This window comes from Macaca fascicularis, chromosome 19 (assembly GCF_037993035.2).
Source record: "Macaca fascicularis isolate 582-1 chromosome 19, T2T-MFA8v1.1".
Taxonomy (NCBI): Eukaryota; Metazoa; Chordata; class Mammalia; order Primates; family Cercopithecidae; genus Macaca; species Macaca fascicularis.
Genome location: NC_088393.1, coordinates 55575961 through 55600000, shown reverse-complemented (window position 1 = coordinate 55600000; position 24040 = coordinate 55575961). Strand labels below are relative to the sequence as shown.

At 46.8% G+C, this 24040-nt stretch overlaps 1 protein-coding gene across 1 annotated transcript in view; it reads left to right on the top strand.

The window, feature by feature from the left end:
• Positions 1 to 3875: 3875 nt before the first annotated feature.
• Positions 3876 to 24040, top strand: part of ZNF541 (zinc finger protein 541) — a 54060-nt gene continuing 33895 nt past the window's right edge. The window contains exons 1-2 of the mRNA XM_074024018.1: positions 3876 to 5176; positions 21823 to 22227. Of these exons, the coding sequence (XP_073880119.1) occupies positions 21921 to 22227 (307 nt within the window). The 5' untranslated portion in view covers positions 3876 to 5176; positions 21823 to 21920. The remainder of the gene's footprint in view (positions 5177 to 21822; positions 22228 to 24040) is intronic.

The window sequence follows — 24040 nt, the reverse complement described above, 5'->3', positions numbered from 1 at the left end:
GCATAAGCCACCATGCCTGTCCTCTCTGCTGTCTTTCAAAAGGGTTCCACATCTTCCTGCCTCAGTGCCTTTGCACTTGCTATTCCCTCTCTTCTTTCCCCAGATATTTTCATAGGCCCCTTCCTTACTTCCTTCAGATCTCTGCTCAAAGCAATCTCACAAGAGAAGCCTTTACTGACCTGTATAAAACAATACCCTCTGACTCCATCCTCTTTCCTTTGTTTTTCTTCAAGGTATAACATACTGCATTATAAATGTATTTGCAGCCAGGCACAGTGGCTCACTCCTGTAATCCCTGTTGGAAGGCCAAGGCAGGAAGATTGCTTGAGCCCAAGAGTTTAAAACCAGCCTGGCCAACATGGCAAAACCCTGTCTCTACTAAAAGTACAAAAATTTAGCTGGGTGTGGTTATGTGTGCCTGTAGTACCAGCTACTCAGGAGGCTGAGGTGGGATAATAGCTTGGGCCCAGGAAGTCGAGAATGCAGTGAGCCATGATTACAACAATGCTCTTCAGCGTAGGCGACACAGCGAGATCGTATTTCAAAAAAATACAACAAAAAAGGTAAATGCATTTGCTTGTCTCCCTGCAGAGGTATGCTGTCCAGTACCAGAGCCAGTAGCTACAAGTGACCATGGGGCCCTGGAAATGTGGCTGGTCTGAATTGAGATGTCCCGTGAATGTAAAATGCTGTATATGTGGGGTTTTAAAGACAGCTCCAAAAGTGTAAATTATCTCTTAGTTTTTATACTGATAACATGTTGAAATATTTGGGATTAAATATTACCAAATTAATTTCACCTGCTTCTCTTTTATTTGATTTTATTATGTAATTTTATTTATTTGATATTATTATTTGATTTTTAGGTTTGGGTGTGTTGCCCAGCCTGGTCTTGACCTCCTGAACTCAAGCAGTCCTCCTGCCTCAGCCTCTCAAAGTGTTGAGATTACAGGTTGAACCACCACGCCCATCCCGACCCAATTTTTTTTTTTTTTGCGACGGAGTCTCGCTGGGTCGCCCAGGCTGGAGTGCAGTGGCCGGATCTCAGCTCACTGCAAGCCCCGCCTCCCAGGTTCACGCCATTCTTCTGCCTCAGCCTCCCGAGTAGCTGGGACTACAGGCGCCCGCCACCTCGCCCGGCTAGTTTTTTGTATTTTTTTAGTAGAGACGGGGTTTCACCATGTTAGCCAGGATGGTCTCGATCTCCTGACCTCGTGATCCGCCCGTCTCGGCCTCCCAAAGTGCTGGGATTACGGGCTTGAGCCACCACGCCCGGCCTTTTTTTTTTTTTTAAAGAGAGTGGGTCCCACTGTGTTGCCCAGGCTGGTGCAGTGGGTCTGCACAGGCAAGGCCATAGCTCACGGCAGTGTCCAAGTCCTGGGTTCAAGTGATCCTCCTGCCTCAGCCTCACAAGTAGCTGGGCTACAAGTGCCAGCCGCCACACCTGCGTTCTTTACATTTTGTTCCTTTTTTTTTGAGACGGAGTCTCGCTCTGTCGTGTGGCCCAGGCTGGAGTGCAGTGGCCGGATCTCAGCTCACTGCAAGCTCCGCCTCCCGGGTTCACGCCATTCTCCTGCCTCAGCCTCCCGAGTAGCTGGGACTACAGGCGCCCACCACCTCGCCCGGCTAGTTTTTTGTATTTTTTTTTTTTTAGTAGAGACGGGGTTTCACCGTGTTAGCCAGGATGGTCTCGATCTCCTGACCTCGTGATCCACCCCTCTCGGCGTCCCAAAGTGCTGGGATTACAGGCTTGAGCCACCGCGCCCGGCCACATTTTGTTCCTTTTTTTAAACATGGCTACTAGAAAATGTAAAATTACATATGTGGCTGGTGCTTGAAGTTTGCATTTTATTACTACTGAACAGCACTGCTCTAAAACATAAGCTCCAGGAGGAGAGGATACAGTGTTTGACCCAAACACCGTATCTGAGCACCTAGAACAGAGACCCAATAAAAACTTGCTAAATGAAGGGATCCTAAAGCAAGATGCCAGGCCCTCTTCTTTCCTCTGTTTCCTCCCCCAATAGTCAATTAAAAAAACAAAAAACAAACTTAGAGGTATAATTTATGTAAAAGTCACTCACTTAAGTGTATACTCAATGATTTTTAGAAATTTACTGAGTTGTGCAACCATCACCATAACCCTTTCTTTTTTCCCCACCAGAGTCTCACTCTGTCCCCCAGGCTGGGGTGCAATGGCCCGATCATACAGCTCACTGCAGCCTTGGACTCTCAGGCTCAAGCGATCCTCCTGCCTCAGCCCCCTCAAGTAGCTGGCACTACAGACGCAGGCCACCATCTCCAGTTAATTTTTTTTTTTTTTTTTTAAGAGACGGGGTTTCACTAGGTTGTCCAGGTTGGTCTCAAACTCCTAGGCTCAAGGGATCCTCCTACCTTGGCCTCCCAAAGAGCAGGGATTACAGGCGTGAGCCACCATACCTGGCCCATAGGCCAGTTTTAGAATATTTCCATCACCCAGATAAGATCCGCCATGCCCCTTTCCACCCCAGGTAACCACCAATCTGCTCTCATTCTCCACAGATCTTCAGCACTCCGTTTCTAAGGAATGAATTATCTGCCTTAGTTGTAGGGCAGTTCAAGCTACTCGGTCAGGCCGGGCACGGCGGCTCACGCCTGTAATCCTACCACTTTGGGAGGCAGAAGCAGGCGGATCACCTGAACACCTGAGGTCAGGAATTCAAGACCAGCCTGGCCAACATGGTGAAACCCTGTGTCTACTAAAAATACAAAAAAAAATTAGCCGGGCGTGGGGGCGCGTGCCTGTAATCCCAGCTCCTCGGGAGGCTGAGGCATGAGAATCGCTTTAACCTGGGAGGCGGAGATTGCAGTGAGCCGAGATCGCACCACTGAACTCCAGCCTGGGCGACAGAATAAGACCCTCTCTCAAAAAAAAAAAAAAAAAAAAAAAAAAAAAAAAAATGCTCCTTGGCCAGTCGGCACCAGGGCCCACCGCCCTTCCCAACACAGCTCAGCCCAGAGCAGGCGCCCCAGATGGTTCAGCCTTTCCCCAAAGAAGGGAGGAACAGGCCGGGCGCAGGGGCTCTCACCTATAATCCCAATGCTTTGGGAGACTGAGGTGGGAGGATCGCTTGAGCCCAAGGGAACCAGACCAGCCTGGGCAACATGGCGAGACCTATCTCTAAAAAATGTAAAAATTGGCAGGGTGTGGCCGCGCCCGCCTGTGGTTCCTGCTACTCAAGAGACTGAGGCAGGAGGATCTCGTGAGCCCAGGAAGGTGAGGGTGCGGAAGCCGTGATCACAGCCTGGGGGACTGGGAGAGACCCTGTCTCTGAAAAAAATTAATTAAAAAAAAAAAAGGGAGGAGCAGCTCGCCCCACATCTCCCCCACCCGCCAGGCAGAAGAGACCCCCAGAGACTCCCGCGCTCGCGACAGGGTCCCGGGAAACAGACTATACGTCCTCCCCAGCACCAGGACGCTGCTCAGAGAGGCCCCTCCGGACTGGGGGCAGCCACCCAGCTGCCGCCACCGCGTTCTAACACCGCCCACTAGGAACAATGGCTGGAGCAGAGGCTCCCGGGACTCTCGGCCTCCGGGTGCGGATCCTGGGGGACTGGCCCCTCCCCCCGCCGCCCCTCCCCGGTTCCCTCTTCTCACTCTCCGCCCTCAACCGCCCTCCTCCCAAAATGGCGACCAACCGCCTCCTTTCCCGCCCGCGGCAAGCCCCGCCCCTCGGAGGAGCAGCCGAGAGCGCGCGGCCAGGAGGCACGCGCCGGGAGCCCGGGCGGTGCGCGGCGGGCGCGAGGCCGCTCTGGGAGGCGTGAGGTGGCCCGCGGTCACGTACGCGCGCCCGCGCCGCGTGTGAGCGAGGAGATCCGGGGGTGGGCCGGCCTGCGCGTGCGCTCCGGGCGGCGCGGGGAAGGCGGGAGGCCGCTGGGAGCCCCGCGAGGCGCCAGGCGCGAGGCCCGGCGCGCGAGCCCCCGGGGGCGGGTAAAACCCGGTTGCTGCTGCCCCTGCCCCTCCCTTTCCTCCCTATCCCCCATTCTTATTCTTTCCTCCTTTTTCAGTCCCTCCCCCTTTTTACAATCTCATTCGTTTCTTTATTTCTTTTTTTAGGGGGCCCCGTCTGCCTTTCGAGGGGCGCAGCAGGAGCGGCGGGCGCCCCTCACCCCGCGTCACGCACGCACCTTCTGCATCCCAACAGCTCCGGGCCCCGCTGCACCCCACAGGCCCTTCCCCCTTGGAGAAGACCCTCCTCAGGAGCCCCTGGCCCGCTGCACCCCCTTTTCTTTCCCACTCCGTCCCCCCGGGCCTCAACTGCCCCCTCGCAGCCCCCCAGCTCGCGCCGCGGGCCCTACCCGACCTCCGCACCTTCTGCATCTCAGCCTTGCATTCGCTGGCCCCTTCCAGGCCCCTTCTGCTCAAAACCCCCCTTCCTCCTCCATAGTCCCACCTTGGGGCACCCAGATTTGTCCCGTTTTAGGATCTGCCAGCAAAACTCCAAATCTCTCCTCCCTTCCTTGACATGCCCCTCCCCCTCCTTTAAGAAACTTCCTTTAGCGCCAAAAAAAGAAAATAAATTAATCCAGTTTTTTTTTTTTTTTTTTTTTTTCATCCATTCAGGATCACTTTCCAGCAAATTTTTTTTCTTCACACCTAGAGTGCCCCTTTTTGGAATACCTTTTCACTTAGAACAAACCAACTCATTCCTTCCAGTTTCTCTCTCGTCTAATGTTTATATTTTCAGTCCTCCTCCCCTACCCCCAACAGTCCCGCAAATATCCTTCTTTTATCACCAGTTCTGCCCTAATTAAGCTTCTCCCAGTAAAATTCTCTAGGTCTCTTCCCAGGGGGGAGAAATAAGGAAAGAAGGAACAATTATTTCCTCTTATCAAAAAAACCTTTCCTCCCCACTCACATCTCCCCTGTTGATACTGCTTTCTGCCTTCTTCCAAAAATTGTTACTCTTCTCCAATTTCACATCTGTGTTCTTGTTTCTTTGCGACCCAAGTCCTGACTGCTTCTTCCTTCCCACCACCTGCTTTCAGGGCAAAAGAAATTGAGAGTGTCCTGCATTTACCACTCAGCGTTCCAGGAGGACATATCCAATGGTCTGCTTGTCACCTGAACCCCCTCCCTGTGGGGCCTAAACGGGGGTCCTCCTGTTCCCTGGAGATTCACTTACTTGCCCTTCTGGTGAGTTTCCTTCCTTTGCACATCTGCTTTGTTGGATAGATGTCTTTCTTTTTCAAGAGGGTTTCTAAGCAATCCCAAAGCCCGTACTAATGGTGAGATCATAGAAGTTACTGCTTTGGAGAAGTCAAATAGGGAAAAGGGCTGTTTATTGTGCATGTTGACCAGTTAGGAGGAGTGCAGACAGATTGATGTGTGTTTCTTTATTGACATTTATTGAAAAAAACGTTTTTCCTTCCCTAGCTCAGGGTAGCAACTCCGATATTTACACGTAAGGCACAGGTAAACGGAAGAAGTAAGGATTGTGGTGAACCAAAGATTGTATGTCCCATCCAAGTGATGCCAGTCAGTGGAAATGCCAGGCCAGTGTTGCCAGAACTTTTGATTTCTTTGAGAAAAGGCCAGAAAACTATCCTTAGTTTTTGGTTTATTCTGATTTTTGTTTGTTTGTTTTGTTTTTTTTGAGACGGAGTCTTGCTCTGTCGCCCAGGCTGGATTGCAGTGGTTGATCTCAGCTCACTGCAACCTCCACCTCCTGGGTTCAAGCAATTCTCTGCCTCAGCCTCCCTAGTAGCTGGGATTACAGGCACCTGCCACCAGGCCCAGCTAATTTTTTTTTATATTTTTAGTAGAGACAGGGTGTCACTATGTTGGCCAGGCTGGTCTTGAACTCCCGACCTTGTGATCCACCCACCTCGGCCTCCCAAAGTGCTAGGATTACAGGCATGAGCCACCGCGCCCACCTGAAACCTTCTGATTTTTATTTTTTTTTATTTTATTTATTTATTTATTTATTTATTTATTTTTTGAGACGGAGTCTCACTCTGTCACCCAGGCTGGAGTGCAGTGGCGCGATCTCGGCTCACTGCAAGCTCCGCCTCCCGGGTTCACGCCATTCTCCCGCCTCAGCCTCCGAGTAGCTGGGACTACAGGCGCCCACCACCGCGCCCGGCTAGTTTTTTGTATTTTTAGTAGAGACAGGGTTTCACCATGTTAGCCAGGATGGTCTCAATCTCCTGACCTCGTGATCCACCCGCCTCAGCCTCCCAAAGTGCTGGGATTACAGGCTTGAGCCACCGCGCCCGGCCAACCTTCTGATTTTTAAATGCTAGTAACACATTTGGTAATTTAAGAATTAAGACAGTGTAGGCCGGGCACAGTGGCTCATGCCTATAATCCCAGCACTTTGGGAGGTGGAGGCGGGCAGATCACCTGAGGTCAGGAGTTTGAAACCAGCCCTGGTCAACATGGTTAAACCCTGTCTCTACTAAAAATACAAAATAGTAGTTGGGTGTGGTGGCAGGTGCCTGTAGTCCCAGCTACTGGGAAGGCTGAAGCATGAGAATTGCGTGAACCTGGGAGACAGAGCTTGCAACGAGCGGAGATCGTGCCACTGCACTCCAACCTGGGTGACAGAGTGAGACTCCATCTCAAAAAAAAAAAAAAGGTAGCATAGGGAACTTATATGCCTGCCAGCCACCACTTTGGAATTTTCAGTTTCGAGTTACTTTCTGTTAGATGCACGTCTGCTTGGGCATATGTGTACATGCAGGACTTTTTCTTATTGGAACAGCAGTTCTGAAACATTTGCTTTTTTTTTGAGATGGAGTCTCGCTCTGTCGCCCAGGCTGGAGTGCAGTGGTGCAATCTCGGCTCACCACAACCTCTGCCTTTCGGGTTCAAGCAGTTCTCCTGTCTTAGCCTCCCAAGTAGCTGGGACTACAGATGCGTGCTACCACGCCTGGCTAATTTAAAACTTTTGCTCTTAAGACCCCTTTGCACTTAAAAATTATTGAAGGCTGTAGAGAATTTTTGTTTATGTAAACTTTATCTACTTGCATTTGCTGTGTTAGAAGTTTAAACTAATAAACTTTCAAAATAATTGATTTTAGAAAGGCAATAATAAACCCATTATATATAAACAAAATAACAAAATGAGCTTTTTTTTTTTTTTTTTTAAAGACTGAGTCTTGCTCTATCGCCCACACTGGAGTGAAGTGGCATTATCTCAGCTCACTGCAAACTCTACCTCCCAGGTTCAAGTGATTCTCATGCCTCAGCCTCCTGAGTACCTGGGATTACAGGTGCCCACCACCATGCCCGGCTAATTTTTGTATTTTTAGTAGAGTTGGGGTTTCACCATGTTGGCAAGACTGGTCTCAAACTCCTGGCCTCCAGTGATCTGCCTGCCTTGGCCTCCCAAAGTGCTGGGATTACAGGCATGAACCACCACCCCCAGCCAAAATGGACTTCCATCACCCAGGCTGGAGTGCAGTGGCGCCATCTCGGCTTGCTGCAAGCTCCGCCTCCCAGGTTCACGCCATTCTCCTGCCTCAGCCTCCCAAGTAGCTGGGACTACAGGCTCCCGCCTCCATGCCTGGCTAATTTTTTGTATCTTTAGTAGAGGCAGGATTTCACATTGTTAGCCAGGATGGTCTCAATCTCCTGACCTCATGATCCACCTGCCTTGGCCTCCCAAAGTGCTGGGATTACAGGTGTGAGCCACTGCGCCTCGCCCAAAAGACTTTTTTGAGACGGAGTCTCGCTCTGTCGCCCAGACTGGAGTGTAGTGGCCGGATCTCAGCTCACTGCAAGCTCCACCTCCCGGGTTTACGCCATTCTCTTGCCTCAGCCTCCCGAGTAGCTGGGACTACAGGCGCCCGCCACCTCGCCCAGCTAGTTTTTTGTATTTTTTAGTAGAGACGGGGTTTCACCGTGTTAGCCAGGATGGTCTTGATCTCCTGACCTCGTGATCCACCCGTCTCGGCCTCCCAAAGTGCTGGGATTACAGGCTTGAGCCACCACGCCCAGCAAGACTTTTTAAATTAAAAAACTGTTGCAGAAAAATTTAGACGAGTGGCATTGATTTATATTTTCACAGTCATCTGAATTCTCCTCCCTACCTCTTCATTCAGTCTCTTGAGATACCACATATCTTGTAGCCTCTGGAAAGCTTCACTGAGAGTGAAAAAGGCAGATAATGTCTGAATGTAATTATGAAAATAGTTTTGATATGGCATACTCCCCAAAAGATTCTTGAGGACCCCAAAGGGTCCCCCCATTCACCTAACCATGAAAATTGCTCTTCTAGGTTTTAGGGTTTGTTTGCATATTCTGCTAGGATCAGCTTTTGGGGAGAAACTTTGATGTGTGTTTCCTACTTCAGTTAACTCTGTGTATGGATTTTCCTTTGAAAGTATCCTTCTGATTTTTCTTTTTCTTTTTCTTTTTTTTTTTTTTGAGATGGAGTCTCACTATGTCACCCATACTGGAGTGCAGTGGCACGATCTCAGCTCACTGCAACCTCCTCCTCGTGGATTTAAGGGATTCTCCTGCCTCAGCCTCCCAAGTAACTGGGATTACAGGCGCACCACCACGCCCAGCTAATTTTTTGTATTTTTAATAGAGACGGGGTTTCACCATGTTGGCCAGGCTAGTCTTGAACTGAATTGCCCGCCTTGGCCTCCCAAAGTGCTGGGATTAGAGGCATGAGCCACCGTGCCCGGCCAGAGAAAACAACTTTACCTTCTGGTTAAGATTAGATATTGGTTACATGACTGTAGGAGGGAGTCTTTGTGCTTTGCTTTGCTTTGCTCTTTTCTTTTCTCCTTTCTTTTCTTGAGACAGGGTTTTGCTCTTTGCCCAGGCTGGAGTGCTGTGATATGATCATGGCTCACTGGAACCTCGACCTCCCAACATCAAGCAATCCTTCTGCTTCAGCCTCCCGAGTAGCTGGGACCACAGGTGTGCACCACCACACCTGGCTAGTTTTTAATTTTTTTGTAGTGATGGGAGGGGGAGGGTCTCACTTTGTTGCCTGGGCTGGTCTTGAACTCTTGGACTCAAGCAATCCTCCTACCTAGGCCTCAGAAAGTGCCGGGATTACAGGTGAGAACCGTCTTGTCCAGCTGGAAGTCTTTATTGATTGTTCTACTTAAGAATGTAGGCACGGAGTGTGAAGCAGGAGTCCCAGTCTCAAGTGTGTAATAATAGCATAGTGGAGTAGCCAAGGGTAAGGCTTTCAAAATTATACTACCCAGGGTTGAATCCTAACTCTGGTTTTGGGCAAGTTACTCAACTTCTCTGGACTATTTACCTCATTGGTGAAATAGGGTTAATAATACAGTACATGCCTCAAAGAAGTATTGTGGGAATTAAATATGATGATATATAAGTGATTACATGAATACCTGGCATGTCATAAAGCCTCAATAAATGTTCACTGTTATTATTCAATAATGAATATTATAAGGGCCAGGCAGGAAGATTAGTGAGGGCTGGGAAAACTGGAGACCGTAAGCCCTTTCTAGAAATGCCATTTGTCCCTCAAGTCTACTTTGTTGTTAACTGTGAAGGAATGTCAAATCTAATCATTTTCAAGAGAAACCAGAAATCCATATAGGAAGGTGAAATCTCCCCATTTGAAAAAAAAATGGTGACTAATCCAATTTGTGGAAACACTGTGTAGGCCAAAGGGTCTATAGTTTACAATAATATTTGGAGTGGAGGCTGGGTGCAGTGGCTCACGCCTGTAATACCAGCACTTTGGGAGGCTGAGGTGGGTGGATCATGAGGTCAGGAATTTGAGACCAGCCTGGCCAACGTAGTGCAACCCTTGTCTCTACTAAAACTACAAAAATTATCTGAGTGTGGTGGTGTGCGCCTGTAGTCTCAGCTACTCGGAAGGCTGAGGCAGGAGAATCACGTTAACCCGGGAGGGGGAGGTTGCAGTGAGTCAAGGCCATGCCATTGCGCTCCAGCCTGAGTGACAGAAACAGACTCCGACTCAGGGAAAAAAAAAAAATTGGAGTGGGAAAATAAGGAAGGAAATTGCAGGCTGGGTGCAGTGGCTCGAGCCTGTAATGCCAGCACTTTGGGAGGCCGAGGAGGGTGGATTGCTTGAAGGCAGGAGTTCGAGGCCAGCCTGGCCAACATGGCAAGACCCTGTCTCTATTAAAAATACAAAAATTAGCCAGGTGTGGTGGTGCATGCCTGCAAGCCCAGCTACTCAGGTGGCTGAGATGGGAGAATCGCTTGAATCTGGGAGGTGGAGGTTCCATGAGCCGAGATCACGCCACTGTACTCCAGCCTGGATGACAGAGTGAGACCCTGTCTCAAAAATAAAATAAAATAAGATAAGATAACATAAGATAAAATAAAATAAAGGAAATTGCATAGCTAGGGTGAAAGCTGCAAGTCACTCTTCTCAACTCCCAAGCACCTGCTGTTACTCAGACTTGATGACCCTCTCCTTGGTAACATGGATGCAGAGAAAGAAGGTAGAAGGTGGTGCTTGGGAGGTGGGGGGAATGGTGGCAGAACAGTGGTTGGAGCTTTTCAAAGAGGAAAAGAGGTGGCACAATGGAATTCTGTCACTCATGAATGAAAAGGATGCTGAGAGCCTTCTGTGATCAAAGTTCTGTGCTAGGCAAGATACTGTGAGAAGTTTAGACACCTAACGCCGAGTCCCAGCCATCCTAGAGCTCAGAGTCTGGGAAAAATAGAACTTTAAAGATGATTAACTTCTTAGATAATTTAGAATAAATGTTAAGTGGATTGTTACACAAGTGCTTGTCAGGGTTTAGAGGAGGGAGAAATTAATCTCAGACTTTGTTATGTTGGGAGTGTTCTCTATAGTGGAGGTGACATGTAAGCCTGAGTTTGGAGGGTTTCATTTGGAGAGTCATAAACTCAGATGCCTCCAGAGGCCTGGCAGGGCACAGAAATCAGTGAGTTGAGAGACTGTGGGAGAACAGGGAGTGGTGGGGGCTGTGGCAAAGTGGAGCGTTGCATGCCCTGTCTAAAGGTGGCTGCAGCTTCTCAGCTCAACCAATTGTTGCCTTGCAGGAATGTGGACTCAGCATTGACAGATCTTCTGATTTTTTGTTTCAGATTTTTAAATAGAAGTTAGAAAGCCTAAGTTGAATGAGAAATCTCTAGATTTGCAGCGTGTGATGTGGTAGCCATTAGCCGCTAGTACCTGTTTAAGTTTAACTGGCCGGGCGCGGTGGCTCACGCCTGTAATCCCAGCACTTTGGGAAGCTGAGGAGGGCTGATCATTTGAGGTAAGGAGTTCGAGACCAGCTTGGCCAACATGGTGAAACCCCATCTCTACTGAAAATACAAAAGTTAGGTGGGCATGGTGGCGGGCACCTGTAATCCCCAGCTACTTGGGGGGCTGAGGCAGGAAAATCACTTGAGCCCGGGAGGTGGAGTTTGCAGTGAGCTGAGATTGCACCACTACACTCCAGCCTGGGTGACAGAGTGAGACTTCGTCTCTAAATAAATAAATAAATTTAACAAATAAAATAAAGAGTTTAGTTCCTCGGGGTGTTAGCTGCATTTCTGTGCTCACCTGCTGCACGTGGCTAGAGACTGCAGTACTGGGCAGTGCAGGCTGAGTAACACTGCATTTCTGTGCTCACTTGCTGCACGTGGCTAGAGACTGCAGTATTGGGCAGTGCAGGCTGAGTAACACAGGAAGTACTTTTGGATAGTGATGCTCTAGTGCTCTCTCCATCTATTTTTCTGTTTTTTGTTTTATTTTATTTACTTATTTATTTTTGAGATGGAGTCTGGCTTTGTCACCAGGCTGGAGTGCAGTGGCATGATCTCGACTCACTGCAACCTCCGCCTCCCGGGTTCAAGCAATTCTCCTGCCTCAGCCTCCTGAGTAGCTGGGACTACAGGCAAATGCCACCACGCCCAGCTAATTTTTGTAGTTTTGATAGAGATGGGGTTTCGTTATATTGGTCAGGCTGGTCTTGAACTCCTGACCTCAGGTAATCTGCCCGCCTTGGCCTCCCAAACTGGTGGGATTACAGGCGTAAGCCACCGTACGTGGCCCCATCTATTTTTTAACTGAATAACTAATTGAAATATATTTAAATATATTGCAGACTAAATGAAATATATTTGTAAATCAGATGGGCATTCAGATTGATCCCTCCCCTCCAAACAACACCACAGTAAATATTATTTATCTATTGTGGATTTACTTCTACCGTCTAGAATCTTATGATAGGTTACTTTCCCAAAGGGTCATAGCATTTCATAGGAGAATCCCTTGATTCCCCCCCACCCCCACCAGTCATGGAATGATGGCCCTTTTTTTTTTTTTTTTTTTTTTTTGAGATGAAGTCTCACTCTGTCACCCAGGCTGGAGTGCAGTGGCACAATCTTGGCTTGCGGGTCCAAGAGATTCTTGGGCCTCAGCCTCCTGAGTAGCTGGGGTTACAGACACCCGCCACCATGCCCGGCTAATTTTTGTTATTTTTAGTAGAGACGGGGTTTCACCATGTTGGCCAGTCTGGTCTCGAACTCCTGACCTCAAGTGATCCGCCCACTTCAGCTTCCCAAAGTGCTGGGATCACAGACGTGAGCCACTGCACCGGGCTGAGAGCATTTCTTTAAAAGAAAAAAAATTAAAAATTGCTTCAGATCCCCAATGTTGACTTAAATTGTTTTAAAACTATTAAGGCATCAATGATGATAGAACAAGGCATAAGTTCCTAAAGCGTACATTTCCTGTGCAGCTATAAAGCCAAAATCAATTTGCAAATTAAATACAAACAAATCTACCAAACCGATGTAATTTGAATTACAAACATTAATTTAATGAGAGGGATACCATTTCCTGAAACTTAACTGCCCCTTGAAACAATTACTTTGCTGACTGCCACCCTGGGCCCTTTTGGGTTTAGCAGGCCCTGTGAGGTCTCAATTCTCCCATCCCTTGTCTCAATTTGAACTGCAGCAAAACCTCCGTTTGTACTGTGATGCCAGCTGGCCTCTAGTAGAGCCCAAAGGCCTTATTATGAGCTAAATCCCCCTCTATCCTCTTCTTGTTAGCCTGAAGCAATTAAAGTAGTCCTTTTTGGCATGAGTGCGATCATAAACACACCCAGGCATTGAAACCACATGGTAGTACTCAGTTACAAGGGAGTCCTCTAATGATCCAGATGTACTGGGTTTTTCTTTTTTTAATTTTTTATTTCCATAGATTTTGGGAGAATAGGTGGTATTCAGTTATATGAGTAAGTTCTTTAGTCATGATTTGTAAGATTTTGGTGCACCCATCACCCAAGCAGTATACACTTAACCCAATTTGTAGTCTTTTATCCCTCACCCCCTCCCACCCTTTCCCCCCTGAGTCCCTAAAGTCCATTGTATCATTTTTATACCGTTAATCCTCACAGCTTAGCTCTCATTTATAAAGTGAGAACATACGATGTTTGATTTCCCATTCCTGAGTTCCTTCACTTAGAAGAAGAATAGTCTCCAGTTCAATCCAGGTTGCTGCGAATGCCATTATTTCGTTCCTTTTTATGGCTGAGTAGTATTCCGTCATATATATATATATATATATATATATATATATTTCTTTATCCACTCCTTGATTGATGGTGGGCATTTGGGCTGGTTCCATATTTTTGCAATTGCAAATCGTGCTGCTCTAAACGTGTGTGCAAGTATCTTTTTCGTATAATGACTTCTTTTCTCTGAGTAGATACTCAGGAGTGGGATTGCTAGATCAAATGGTAGTTCCACTGTTAGTTCTTAAAGGAGTCTCCACACTGTTTTCCATAGTGGCTGTACTAGTTTACATTCCCACCAGCAGTGTAGAAAGGTTTCCTGTTCACCGCATCCATGCCAACATCTGTTATTTTTTGATTATGGCCGTTCTTGCAGGAGTAAGGTGGTATCATAACCACTGTGGTTTTGATTTGCATTTCCCTGATCGTTACAGATGTTGAGCATTTAAATGAAAACACAAAATGATAAAATTCTTGGAAAGAGTATTTGGGTCCTTGGGAATGTCTGCCGGGTTGCAGGAGACCGTAAACTCTGCCTCGCAAGGACTAGCAGGGAGTTTTGTACCTAGAAGGTGCTAAAACTCTTGTTGAATTGATTTGTTGACAGAGTAAAAGGAAGCTCAGTATCGGCAGAGGGGGTTTTGCTTTACTGTCTGGAGAAGGATATAAATATCAAAGCATGGCTTTTGGATTTTTGGCTTGCCTGTCTGAGGTAGTAACCCGACCAATTTGTTCTATGGACTATGGGAGTATATTGGAAAGCAGGTGATATGGCCTTGGGGAGTCCAGAGACATTCTTCCCCTGACCCAGCACCTTATGTGTTTTGTAGTTTAATAGGAGCAGTGCAGTATACAGTTTAGTTTATAGGGAATCAGTACTGTGTAACAGGCAAGACCATTAGTGCTAATGTCAAAATATCTGGATTTAAGATCTGGCTGTTAGGTTTTGACTTTGGACAAATTAATCTCTCTTTCCTTATTTGTAAAAGGGAAGTAATACTACAACCTAGGTTTTTGTGAGAAGTAAGTTAATGCATATAAAGCACTTGGTATGATACCCAACGTGGAGAAAGTGCTTAATAAATACGATTTTTAGGCCAGGCGCGGTGGTTCATGGCCTGTAATCCCAGCACTTTGGCAGGCCGAGGCCGGTGGATCACCTGAGATCAGGAGTTTGAGACCAGCCTGACCAAAATGGTGAAACCCTATCTCTACTAAAAGTACAAAAATTTGCCGGGCATGGTGGTGGGTCCCTGTAATCCCAGCTACTCGGAGGCTGAGACAGGAGAATTACTTGAACCCAGGAGGCAGAGGTTACAGTGAGCCAAGATTGCGCCACTGTACTCCAGCCTAGGGGACAGAGCAAGACTCTGTCTCAAAAATATATATATATATGATTTTTATTCACTTGTTTTTATTACTGGGAGATGCAGGAGGAGATGGGTTTTTTCCCATCATGGAGTAGTGAAAACAGTTTATAGCAGCACTGTAGCAGAAACTGTGGAATTGGTGGAATGTGAATTTGGCTTACAGAGCCACACTCCTCTCCCTGATTTTCTGGAAACCCAAAAAGCTCTGAGAATCCTGTGGCATCTCAAATATCATCTGGTGGCCAAACCTGACCTTACATGTTGCTTTTCACAGCCTTTATTTCACGTACGCTGAGTGGTCATAGGTAATGATGCAGAAATAATCATTTGGTTACCAAGTACTGCCCCAAACCCCACTGGAGGTTACTTAAAATACAGGGTATGCATTGATTTACACTTCTAAAACCCCCTCAAATTCTGAAATTCAGTTGGGTCTCAGAGTTGTATATGGGATTACGGTATCTGACTTTAAATTTTTGCTGCCTCAATAGGCTGCATACACACAGACACGCAGATAGATAACATGCAACACAGACATTGCAGGTGCAGTGGTTCTATTACATATCAACATGAAAAGTTATTAGAAAGCAGAAACTGGTGGCCTAGAAATCTAGTCCCAAACTCCCGTTATTCCAATATGCACTAGATTTATTATCAGTGAGTCATGAAGCATTTCTTAAACATCTAGGTGTGAGCAGAATTTTTCACAATAGCCCAAAAATGGAAGCAACCCAAATGTTGATCAACAGGACAGCAGATAAACACAATGTGGTCTCTTTAGACAGGGGAACCTTATTCAGCCCTGGAAAAAATGGAGGAGTGACATGTGCTGCAATATGGGTGAACCTTGAAAACGCTGTGCTTAGTGAAAGAAGCCAGACACAGAAGGTCACAGGTCATCTGATTCCATTTGTGTGAGAGGGCCCTCTGAAGGGGCCATGCTTCTTTGTTTGCATGACTCATAAACTTTTGCTGGAAAACTCGACCTTCTCATTTTTCTCAAGCTTTCATGATTCGAAAACTGGACATTTTGTCGGTTTCTTTGTTTTTGTTTTTGTTTGTTTTTTTGAGATGGAGTCTCAGTCTGTCACACTCTCAACTCACTGCAGACTCCACCTCCCGGATTCAAGCGATTCTCCTGCCTCAGTCTCCTGAGTAGCGGGAATTACAGGTGCACACCACCACACCAAGCTAATTTTTGTATTTTTAGTAGAGACGGGGTTTCACCATGTTGGCCAGGCTGGTCTTGAACAACTGACCTCAAGTTATCCGCCCTCCCAGACCTCCCAAAGTGCAGGGGTTACAGGCTTGAGCCACTGTGCCTGGCCTGTTTTTGTCTTTTTTGGAGACACAGCCTTACTCTGTTGCCCAGGCTGGAGTGCAGTGGCATGATCTTGGCTCGCTGCAGCCTCCACCTCCCGAGTTCAAGCAATTCTCCTGCCTCAGCCTCCCATGTAGGTGAGATTGCAGGTGCCTGCCACCACAGCCAGCTAATTTTTATTTGTTTATTTATTTTTTGAGATGGAGTCTTGCTCTGTCACCCAGGCTGGAGTGCAGTGGCGCGATCGCCGCTCACTGCAAGCTCCGCCTCCTGGGTTCACGCCATTCTCCTGCCTCAGCCTCCCGAGTAGCTGGGACTACAGGCGCCCGCCACCTCGCCCAGCTATTTTTTTGTATTTTTTAGTAGAGACAGGGTTTCACTGTGTTAGCCAGGATAGTCTCGATCTCCTGACCTCATGATCCGCCCATCTCAGCCTCCCAAAGTGCTGGGATTACAAACTTGAGCCACCAGGCCCGGCCGCTAATTTTTATATTTTTAGTAGGTACGGGGGTTCGCCATGTTGGCCAGGCCAGTCTTGAACTCCTGACCTCAGGTGATCCACCCGCCTCGGCCTCCCAAAGTGCTGGGATTACAGGTGTGAGTCACCGCGCCCAGCGTTTTATGCAATTTTGCATATTGCAGTCTGGTCTTTCTGGGAATGGGATCCTTCCTCTCTTCCCTGTCCTCAGGCTTGGTTGTTGCTGCTTATTGTGGGTTGTAACTGTTTGGTGGCTTTTCTAAGCTATTTTTGTAAAGACTGTGTTCTTTGTGGGGTGTGGTCAGTAGACTGTTCTGTTAGTTTTGTGGTCAGCTAGTGACTTAGCAGAGATCTCCTTAAACTCCTGGAGCAAAAAAAAAAAAAAACAAAACAGAAAACAAAAACCAAAAAGCTTCCAGTATTTGCAGCGCGGCACTCCTTCCACACTCAGGCAGGCAGTTAACAACCCTACCTTCGCCTTCACTCTGCCTGCAGAGAGCAAAGGTCAGCCAGAGGTGAGAGCTTGGAAGCCTTCTCTGGTCCTTTCCAAACATGTGCCCACCCTGAGATGACGCCTTCTAAATTCCCAGGAATATGTGGAAGCTCTTTTTTTATTCATTTGGGTTTTTAAATTTTTTAAAAAATTAATTAATTATTTTGAGACAGGGTCTCGCTGTGTTGCCCAGACTTGAGTGCTGTGGCGCAATCATAGCTCATTGCAGCCTCCAACTCTCCGGCTCAAGCGATTCACCCTCCTCAGCCTCCCAAGTAGCTGAAACCACAAGCACGTGCCACCATGCCCAGCTAATGAAAAAAATTTTTTTTTCATAGAGACAGGGTCTGACATTGTTATCCAGGTTGGTGTCAAACTCCTGGGCCAAAGTGCTGGGATTACAGGTGTAAGCTACCACACCCAGCCAGAGCTCAGCCTCTGTGTTGTATAGTTTTGTGGGTTTTGACTATGGTATAATGTCAGATATGCGCCATTAGATTATCATGCAAAAATAGGTTCACTCCTCACCCACCAAATCACACAACTGCCAATCTTTTTATTGTCTCTATAGTTTTCCTTTTTCCAGAATGTGATATAGTTGGAGTCTCACAGTATGTAGTCTTGTCTTTTTTTTCAGTATATAATGTTTTCATACTGGCTTCCTTCACTTAGCAATGTGCATTTAAGGTTCCTCCATGTCATTTTGTGGCTTGATAGCTTATTGTTTTCTATTGCTGAAGAGCATTCCATTGTCTGGATGTTCCACAGTTTGTTGATCCATTCACCTATTGAGGGATGTCTTGATTGCTTCCAGTTTGGGGCAGTTATGAACAAAGCTGCTATAAACATGTGTGTGCAGGCTTTTGTGGGGACTGAAGTTTTCAGCTCAGTTGGGTGGATGCCTAGGAGTATAGTTGCTGGATTGTATGATAAGATTTTATACATATATATATTACAATCATCAAATAGATGCAGAAAAAAATACTATATTTAGCTTTATAAGAAACTGCCATTGTGGATTTTTTTTTTTTTTTTTTTTTTTTTTTGAGACAGAATTTTGCCCTTGTCTCCTAGGCTGGAGTGCAGTGGCACAATCTCGGCTCATTGCAACCTCCGCCGCCCAGGTTCAAGTGATTCTCCTGCCTCAGCCTTCCAAGTAGCTGGGATTACAGGCACCTGCCACCATGCCCAGCTAATTTTTGAGTTTTTAGTAGAGACGCAGTTTCGCCACTTTGGCCATGCTGGTCTCAAACTCCTGATGTCAGGTGATTCACCTGCCTCAGCCTCCCAAAATGCTGGGATAACAGGCATGAACCACTGCACCTGGTTTATTTTTCAAAGCCTTTATTTCTAACTTCCCAGCTTTTCCTCCCTGGTGTTCAGCATGTCAATTGTTTGCCCCAGTCAATATCTTTTGTGCCAGGCTGCAGCGTCTAGTTCATTTGACTTTAATGTTTGTAACAAACGCCCTGCACATAGCCACACTGCACCCCAGAGAGTTCCAAGTTAGGCACAAAAAAGGCAAGATCTTTGCATTAGGCTTTCAGGGAGCCATTGACAGGTCAGACAGACAGACAACCACTGTTCAGTGATTCTTGTGCCTCAGCCTCCTGACCTCAGGTGATCTGCCCACCTCGGCCTCCCAAAGTGCTGGGATTACAGTCATGAGCCACTGTGCCTGACCCAGTCTTTTATTTCTCACAGATCTATTCAGAAATTCTATTTCTTGGCCGGGCGCGGTGGCTTACGCCTATAATCCCAGCACTGTGGGAAGCTGAGGCAGGTGGATCATAGTGTCTCCTGACACTGTTCAAGATCAGCCTGGCCAAGATGGTGAAACCCGTCTCTACTAAAAATACAAAACAAAATTAGCTGGTCCTGGTGGTGGGTGCCTGTAATCCCAGCTACTCGGGAGGCTGAGGCAGAGAATTGCTTAAACCCAGGAGGCGGAGGATGCAGCAAGCCGAGATTGCGCCACTGCACTCCAGCCTGGGCGACAGAGCGAAACTCCATCTCAAAAAAAAAAGAAAGAAATTCTGTTTCTTCTTGAGTCACTTTTGGTAATTTGTATATTTCTAGCAATTTGCCTATTTTAATCTGTTATCTAATATGTTGTATCTAATTTAAATAACTAAGTTAATGTATCTAAGTTATCTAATTTTTAAATTGTCTGAATACAGTTGTTTATAGTATTCTTTTATAATCCTTTTTATTTTTTCTAAGGTCATTAGAGATGTGTTTCCTCTTTAATTCCTAATTACAGTACTATGAGTCTTTTCTCTCTTTTCCCTGCAGTATTTTAAAGTAAATTCTACTCCCCCAACCCCCGCCACCCATTTTGGGGGGAATAAATTCTACTAGTTTAGATGTTATATGGTTTATTTTTCTTCTCTTGGTGGTTACACTTAGATTCTTCTAGTGTGCAAACTTAAAAGTATGAAGTTATCATCATCTCTTTTTTTTTTCCCAAATGACTCAAAACTTTTAGTCATTTTTTGGACCAGCGTCTATAAGGTAGATTCTTAGGCCTTGTGTGTAAAAGTCTATAGGCTCCCAGGCTGAAGTGATCGTCCTGCCTCAGCCTTCTGAATAGCTGGGACTACAGATAGATGCCACCATGCTTGGCTATTATTTTAATTTTAATTTTTTTTTTTTTTTTTTTGAGATGGAGTCTTGCTCTGTCGCCCAGGCTGGAGTACAGTGGCGCGATCTCGGCTCACTGCAAACTCCGCCTCCCAGGTTCACGCCATTCTCCTGCCTCAGCCTTGTGAGTAGCTGGGACTACAGGCGCCCGCCACCACTCCTGGCTACTTTTTTGTATTTTTTAATAGAGACGGGGTTTCACTATGGTCTCGATCTACTGACCTTGTGATCCGCCCGCCTCGGCCTCCCAAAGTGCTGGGATTACAGGCGTGAGCCACCGCGCCTGGCTATTTTAATTTTTTATAGAAGCCAGTCTTGCTGTGTTGCCCAGGCTGCTCTCAAACTCTTGGCCTCAAGCAATCGTCCCTCTTCTGCCTCCCAAAGTGTTGAGGTTACAGGTGTGAACCCTGGCACCCAGCCTCCTCCCTCCCTCTCTCATGCCTGTATGTTGAGCTCAGTGCTGGCTGACTTGTCCTTAGTCCATTGATGATATTCTTATTCTTATCTTCGAGGCTTGTTTCTGTTGAGAAGTTTGCCATCAGGGTAATTGTCATTCTTTTGTAGACTCGTAGAATGCTCGGCTTTGTTATCTCTCACTGTGCTATTTTTTTCTAGTTCTTGGGGGTGCTTTTCTAGACTTGCGTGAAGCTTTTCTTTTCATTTATTTAGTTTTCCTGTGGATAGTTCAGCTCTTCCAGGGCACCAGGCCTCCACTGCCTGGGAACTCAAGGCCCTGTTTCCTTCTCCCACATGTCTGTTATCATCCCAGGTCCCAGCCTCCAGGGCAGCATTCGATAATACAGAATATGAGCCATATATAATCTAAATTTCCTAGAAGCCACATTATAAAGATAAGTAGATGAAATTAACTTTAATAACATGTTGCATTTAGCCCATTATATAGAAAATATTATCATTGCAGGCTGGGCGCAGTGGCTCACACCTGTAATCCCACCACTTTGGGAGGCCAAGGCAGGTAGATCACCTGAGGTCAGGAGTTTGAGACCAGCCTGGGAATCACGGTGAAACCCCATCTCTACTAAAAATACAAAAATTATCTGGGTGTGGTGGCATGCGCCTGTAGTCAGTCCCAGCTACTCGGGATGCTAAGGCAGGAGAATCACTTGAACCTGGGAGGCGGAGGTTGCAGTGAGCTGAGATCCCGCCACTGTACTCCAGCCTGGGTGACAGAATGAGACTCCATCTCAAAAAAAAAAAAAAAAAAAAAAAATTATCATTCCACATTTAATCTATATAGAAACTTATTAAATTGACATTTTTTTGGTACTAAGTTTTCCAAATCCAGGTTATATTTTATACTCACAGCCTGTCCCAATTCAGGCCAATCACATTTCAAGTGCTTCACAGGGCCATGTGTGTTGGTTCATGCCTGTAATCCCAGCACTTTGGGAGGCCAAGGTGGGAGGATCACATGAGCCTAGGAGTTCAAGACAAGCCTGGGCACCATAGTGAGACCCCATATCTTAAATAAATATATTATCCATTTTTTATTTGATATCAGTAAAAAATGAAAAGAAAAATCAAGTACTTCATAGCCACATGGAGCTAGTGGCCACCATATTGGACAAATGGCTCTAGGCCCTGTATCTGATTCTGATTTTCCCCTGGGGCCTACGTGAGCTTACACTTCCAGCATTGAGTTTTCTTGTTGCTGCTGGCACTTGGGATTTTTCCTGTCTTTTGACGGAGGCTATATGTTAAAAAATTATCTTTTGTTATACATGTATATGTTTATAGCTGGAGGAAGAGGTCAGTTCAGTCCACCATGTTGCTGGAAGTACTTTTACTTCTTCCTCACAACAACCTTGTGAAGGAGGTACTCTTACACCCAGTTTACAGATGAGGCACCTGGGGCTCGTGGAGCTTAAGTGACTTGCACAAAGCCACATGACTGTTATGGGGCAGAGAACAGACCCAGATCGAGGTCTGCTTGAATTGCAAGTCTGTGCTCTGCCCACAATGCTGTTTTGCCACCTAATAACCTTCATTCTTCCTGCTTCATTTTCAGGAATTAGTTGCCATCAAGGGCTCTCTCCTCCCTGTTTCCTTACATGGTTCTGCTTATCCGGAGAGTAGCTCTTGGCCAAGACCTGGCAGTGGAGAGCCATGGACCAGTACAGCCTTGGAGACGAGGGTGCCCTCCCATCAGAAATGCACCTCCCTTCATTTTCAGAGAGCCAAGGGCTCAACTGCAGTGACACCCTCAACCGGGATCTGGGTCCCAACACGCGAGACCTGCTCTATGCTGGCCTGAGTGGTTTGGACCCGGACCCCAACCTCCCAACGCCTGACATGTCCAGCGAGGTGCTGGAGGACAACTTAGACACCCTGTCCCTGTACTCGGGGAAGGACAGTGATTCTGTGAAGCTGCTGGAGGAGTATGCAGATTCGGAGTCTCAGGCATCCTTACAAGGTGAGGCTGTCACCTGGGTAGAAAGGCCCTGCAGAATGTTCGACAGTTTCTGTGGCCAGCTAGGGACTGATTCTGCATGGATTGGTTAAGAAAATTTTTCCCTCCTACAGGTGACTTAGGGAACAGTCACCTTTTTTCCTACTTGGGAATTGTTTCCCAATTCTTTTTTTGTTTTGTTTTGTTTTGTTTCAGGCAGAGTATAGTGGTACGATCTCGGCTCACTGCAACCTCTGGCTCCTGGGTTCAAGTGATTCTCCTGCCTCAGCCTCCCAAGTAGCTGGGATTACAGGCGCCCACCACCACGCCCGGCTAATTTTTGTATTTTTAGTAGAGAGGGGGTTTCATCATATTGGCCAGGCTGGTCTTGAACTCCTGACCTCAACTGATCCTCCCACCTCGGCCTCCCAAAGTAGTGTGATTACAGGCATGAGCCACCACTCTCGGCACCCAATTCTTAGTAAAGGAAACAGAACACTCATTCTAGGGAATAATGTTCAGAAACTTAGGTGTTTGGGGATATCCTTATCTTTTGTGTAGTGTGTGGGCAGATGTTAGCATTTACTAAAGACTTTCCTTCCCATTACCACACCCTAGAGGCTGATTTCACATTTCCAGAATGAACTGGGGTCCTGTCCCTTCTGATCTTTAGTTGTCAGACCTTCTTAGACCCCAGTGTCTTTATCCATAAAGCAGGTGGACAATAACATCCTCTCTGCCTCCCCACAGAGTGAAACGAAAGAAGGAACTATTGTAAACACAATTCATAGACCTTAAAGCACTGGAGAGATATTCGTTGTTGTTTTTTGTTTTTTGTTTGTTTTTTTTTTTTTTTGAGACGGAGTCTCTCTCTGTCGCCTAGACTGGAGTGCAGTGGCACAATCTCGGCTCACTGCAACCTCTGCCTCCTAGGTTCAAGTGATTCTCCTGCCTCAGCCTCCTGAGTAGCTGGGATTACAAGTGTGTGCCACCATGCCCAGCTAACTTTTGTATTTTTAGTAGAGAAGGGGTTTTACTATGTTTCCCAGTCTGGTCTCAAAGTCCTGAGCTCAAGCAATCTGCCCACCTTGGCCTCCCAAAGTGCTTGGGACTACAGGTGTGAGCCACCATGCCTGACCTCACTTGTAAATTTTTAAACACATAGGTGAAGTCAGACATACATAGTCTTGCAGAGATAATATTATGTATGTAATTTCATTTAAGTTGTAAGAGTTGGTGTATTTGCTTTCATATTGAAGGTAGACCTTCATACTGAGGGTCACTGAAATAGCTATTCCATTGGACTGTTAGACCATATTCTTGCTGTTTGGACTGTTAAAGTGTTTCTGTGAACAACTTTGTACATGTTGAGTTTCCTTTTGGATTAGTTCTTTGAATATTTTCCTCAAAGTCAGTTTACCCAGACGGAGCATTAAATAATTTTATAGCTCTGGCCAGACATGGTGGCTCATGCCTATAATCCTAACACTTTGGGAGGCTGAGGCGGGCGGATCACACCACTGCACTCCAGCCTGGCGAAAGAGCAAGACTCCATCTCAAAAAAAAAAAAAAAAAAAAAAAGGCCAGGCGCGGTGGCTGACGTCTGTAATCCCAGCACTTTGGGAGGCCGAGGCGGGCGGATCACGAGGTCAGGAGATCGAGACCGTCCTGGCTAACATGGTGAAACCCCCATCTCTACTAAAAATACAAAAAATTAGCCGGGCGTGGCGGCGGGCACCTGTAGTCCCAGCTACTCAGGAGGCTGAGGCAGGAGAATGGCGTGAACCCAGGAAGCGGAGCTTGCAGTGAGCAGAGATCGCGCCACTGCACTCCAGCC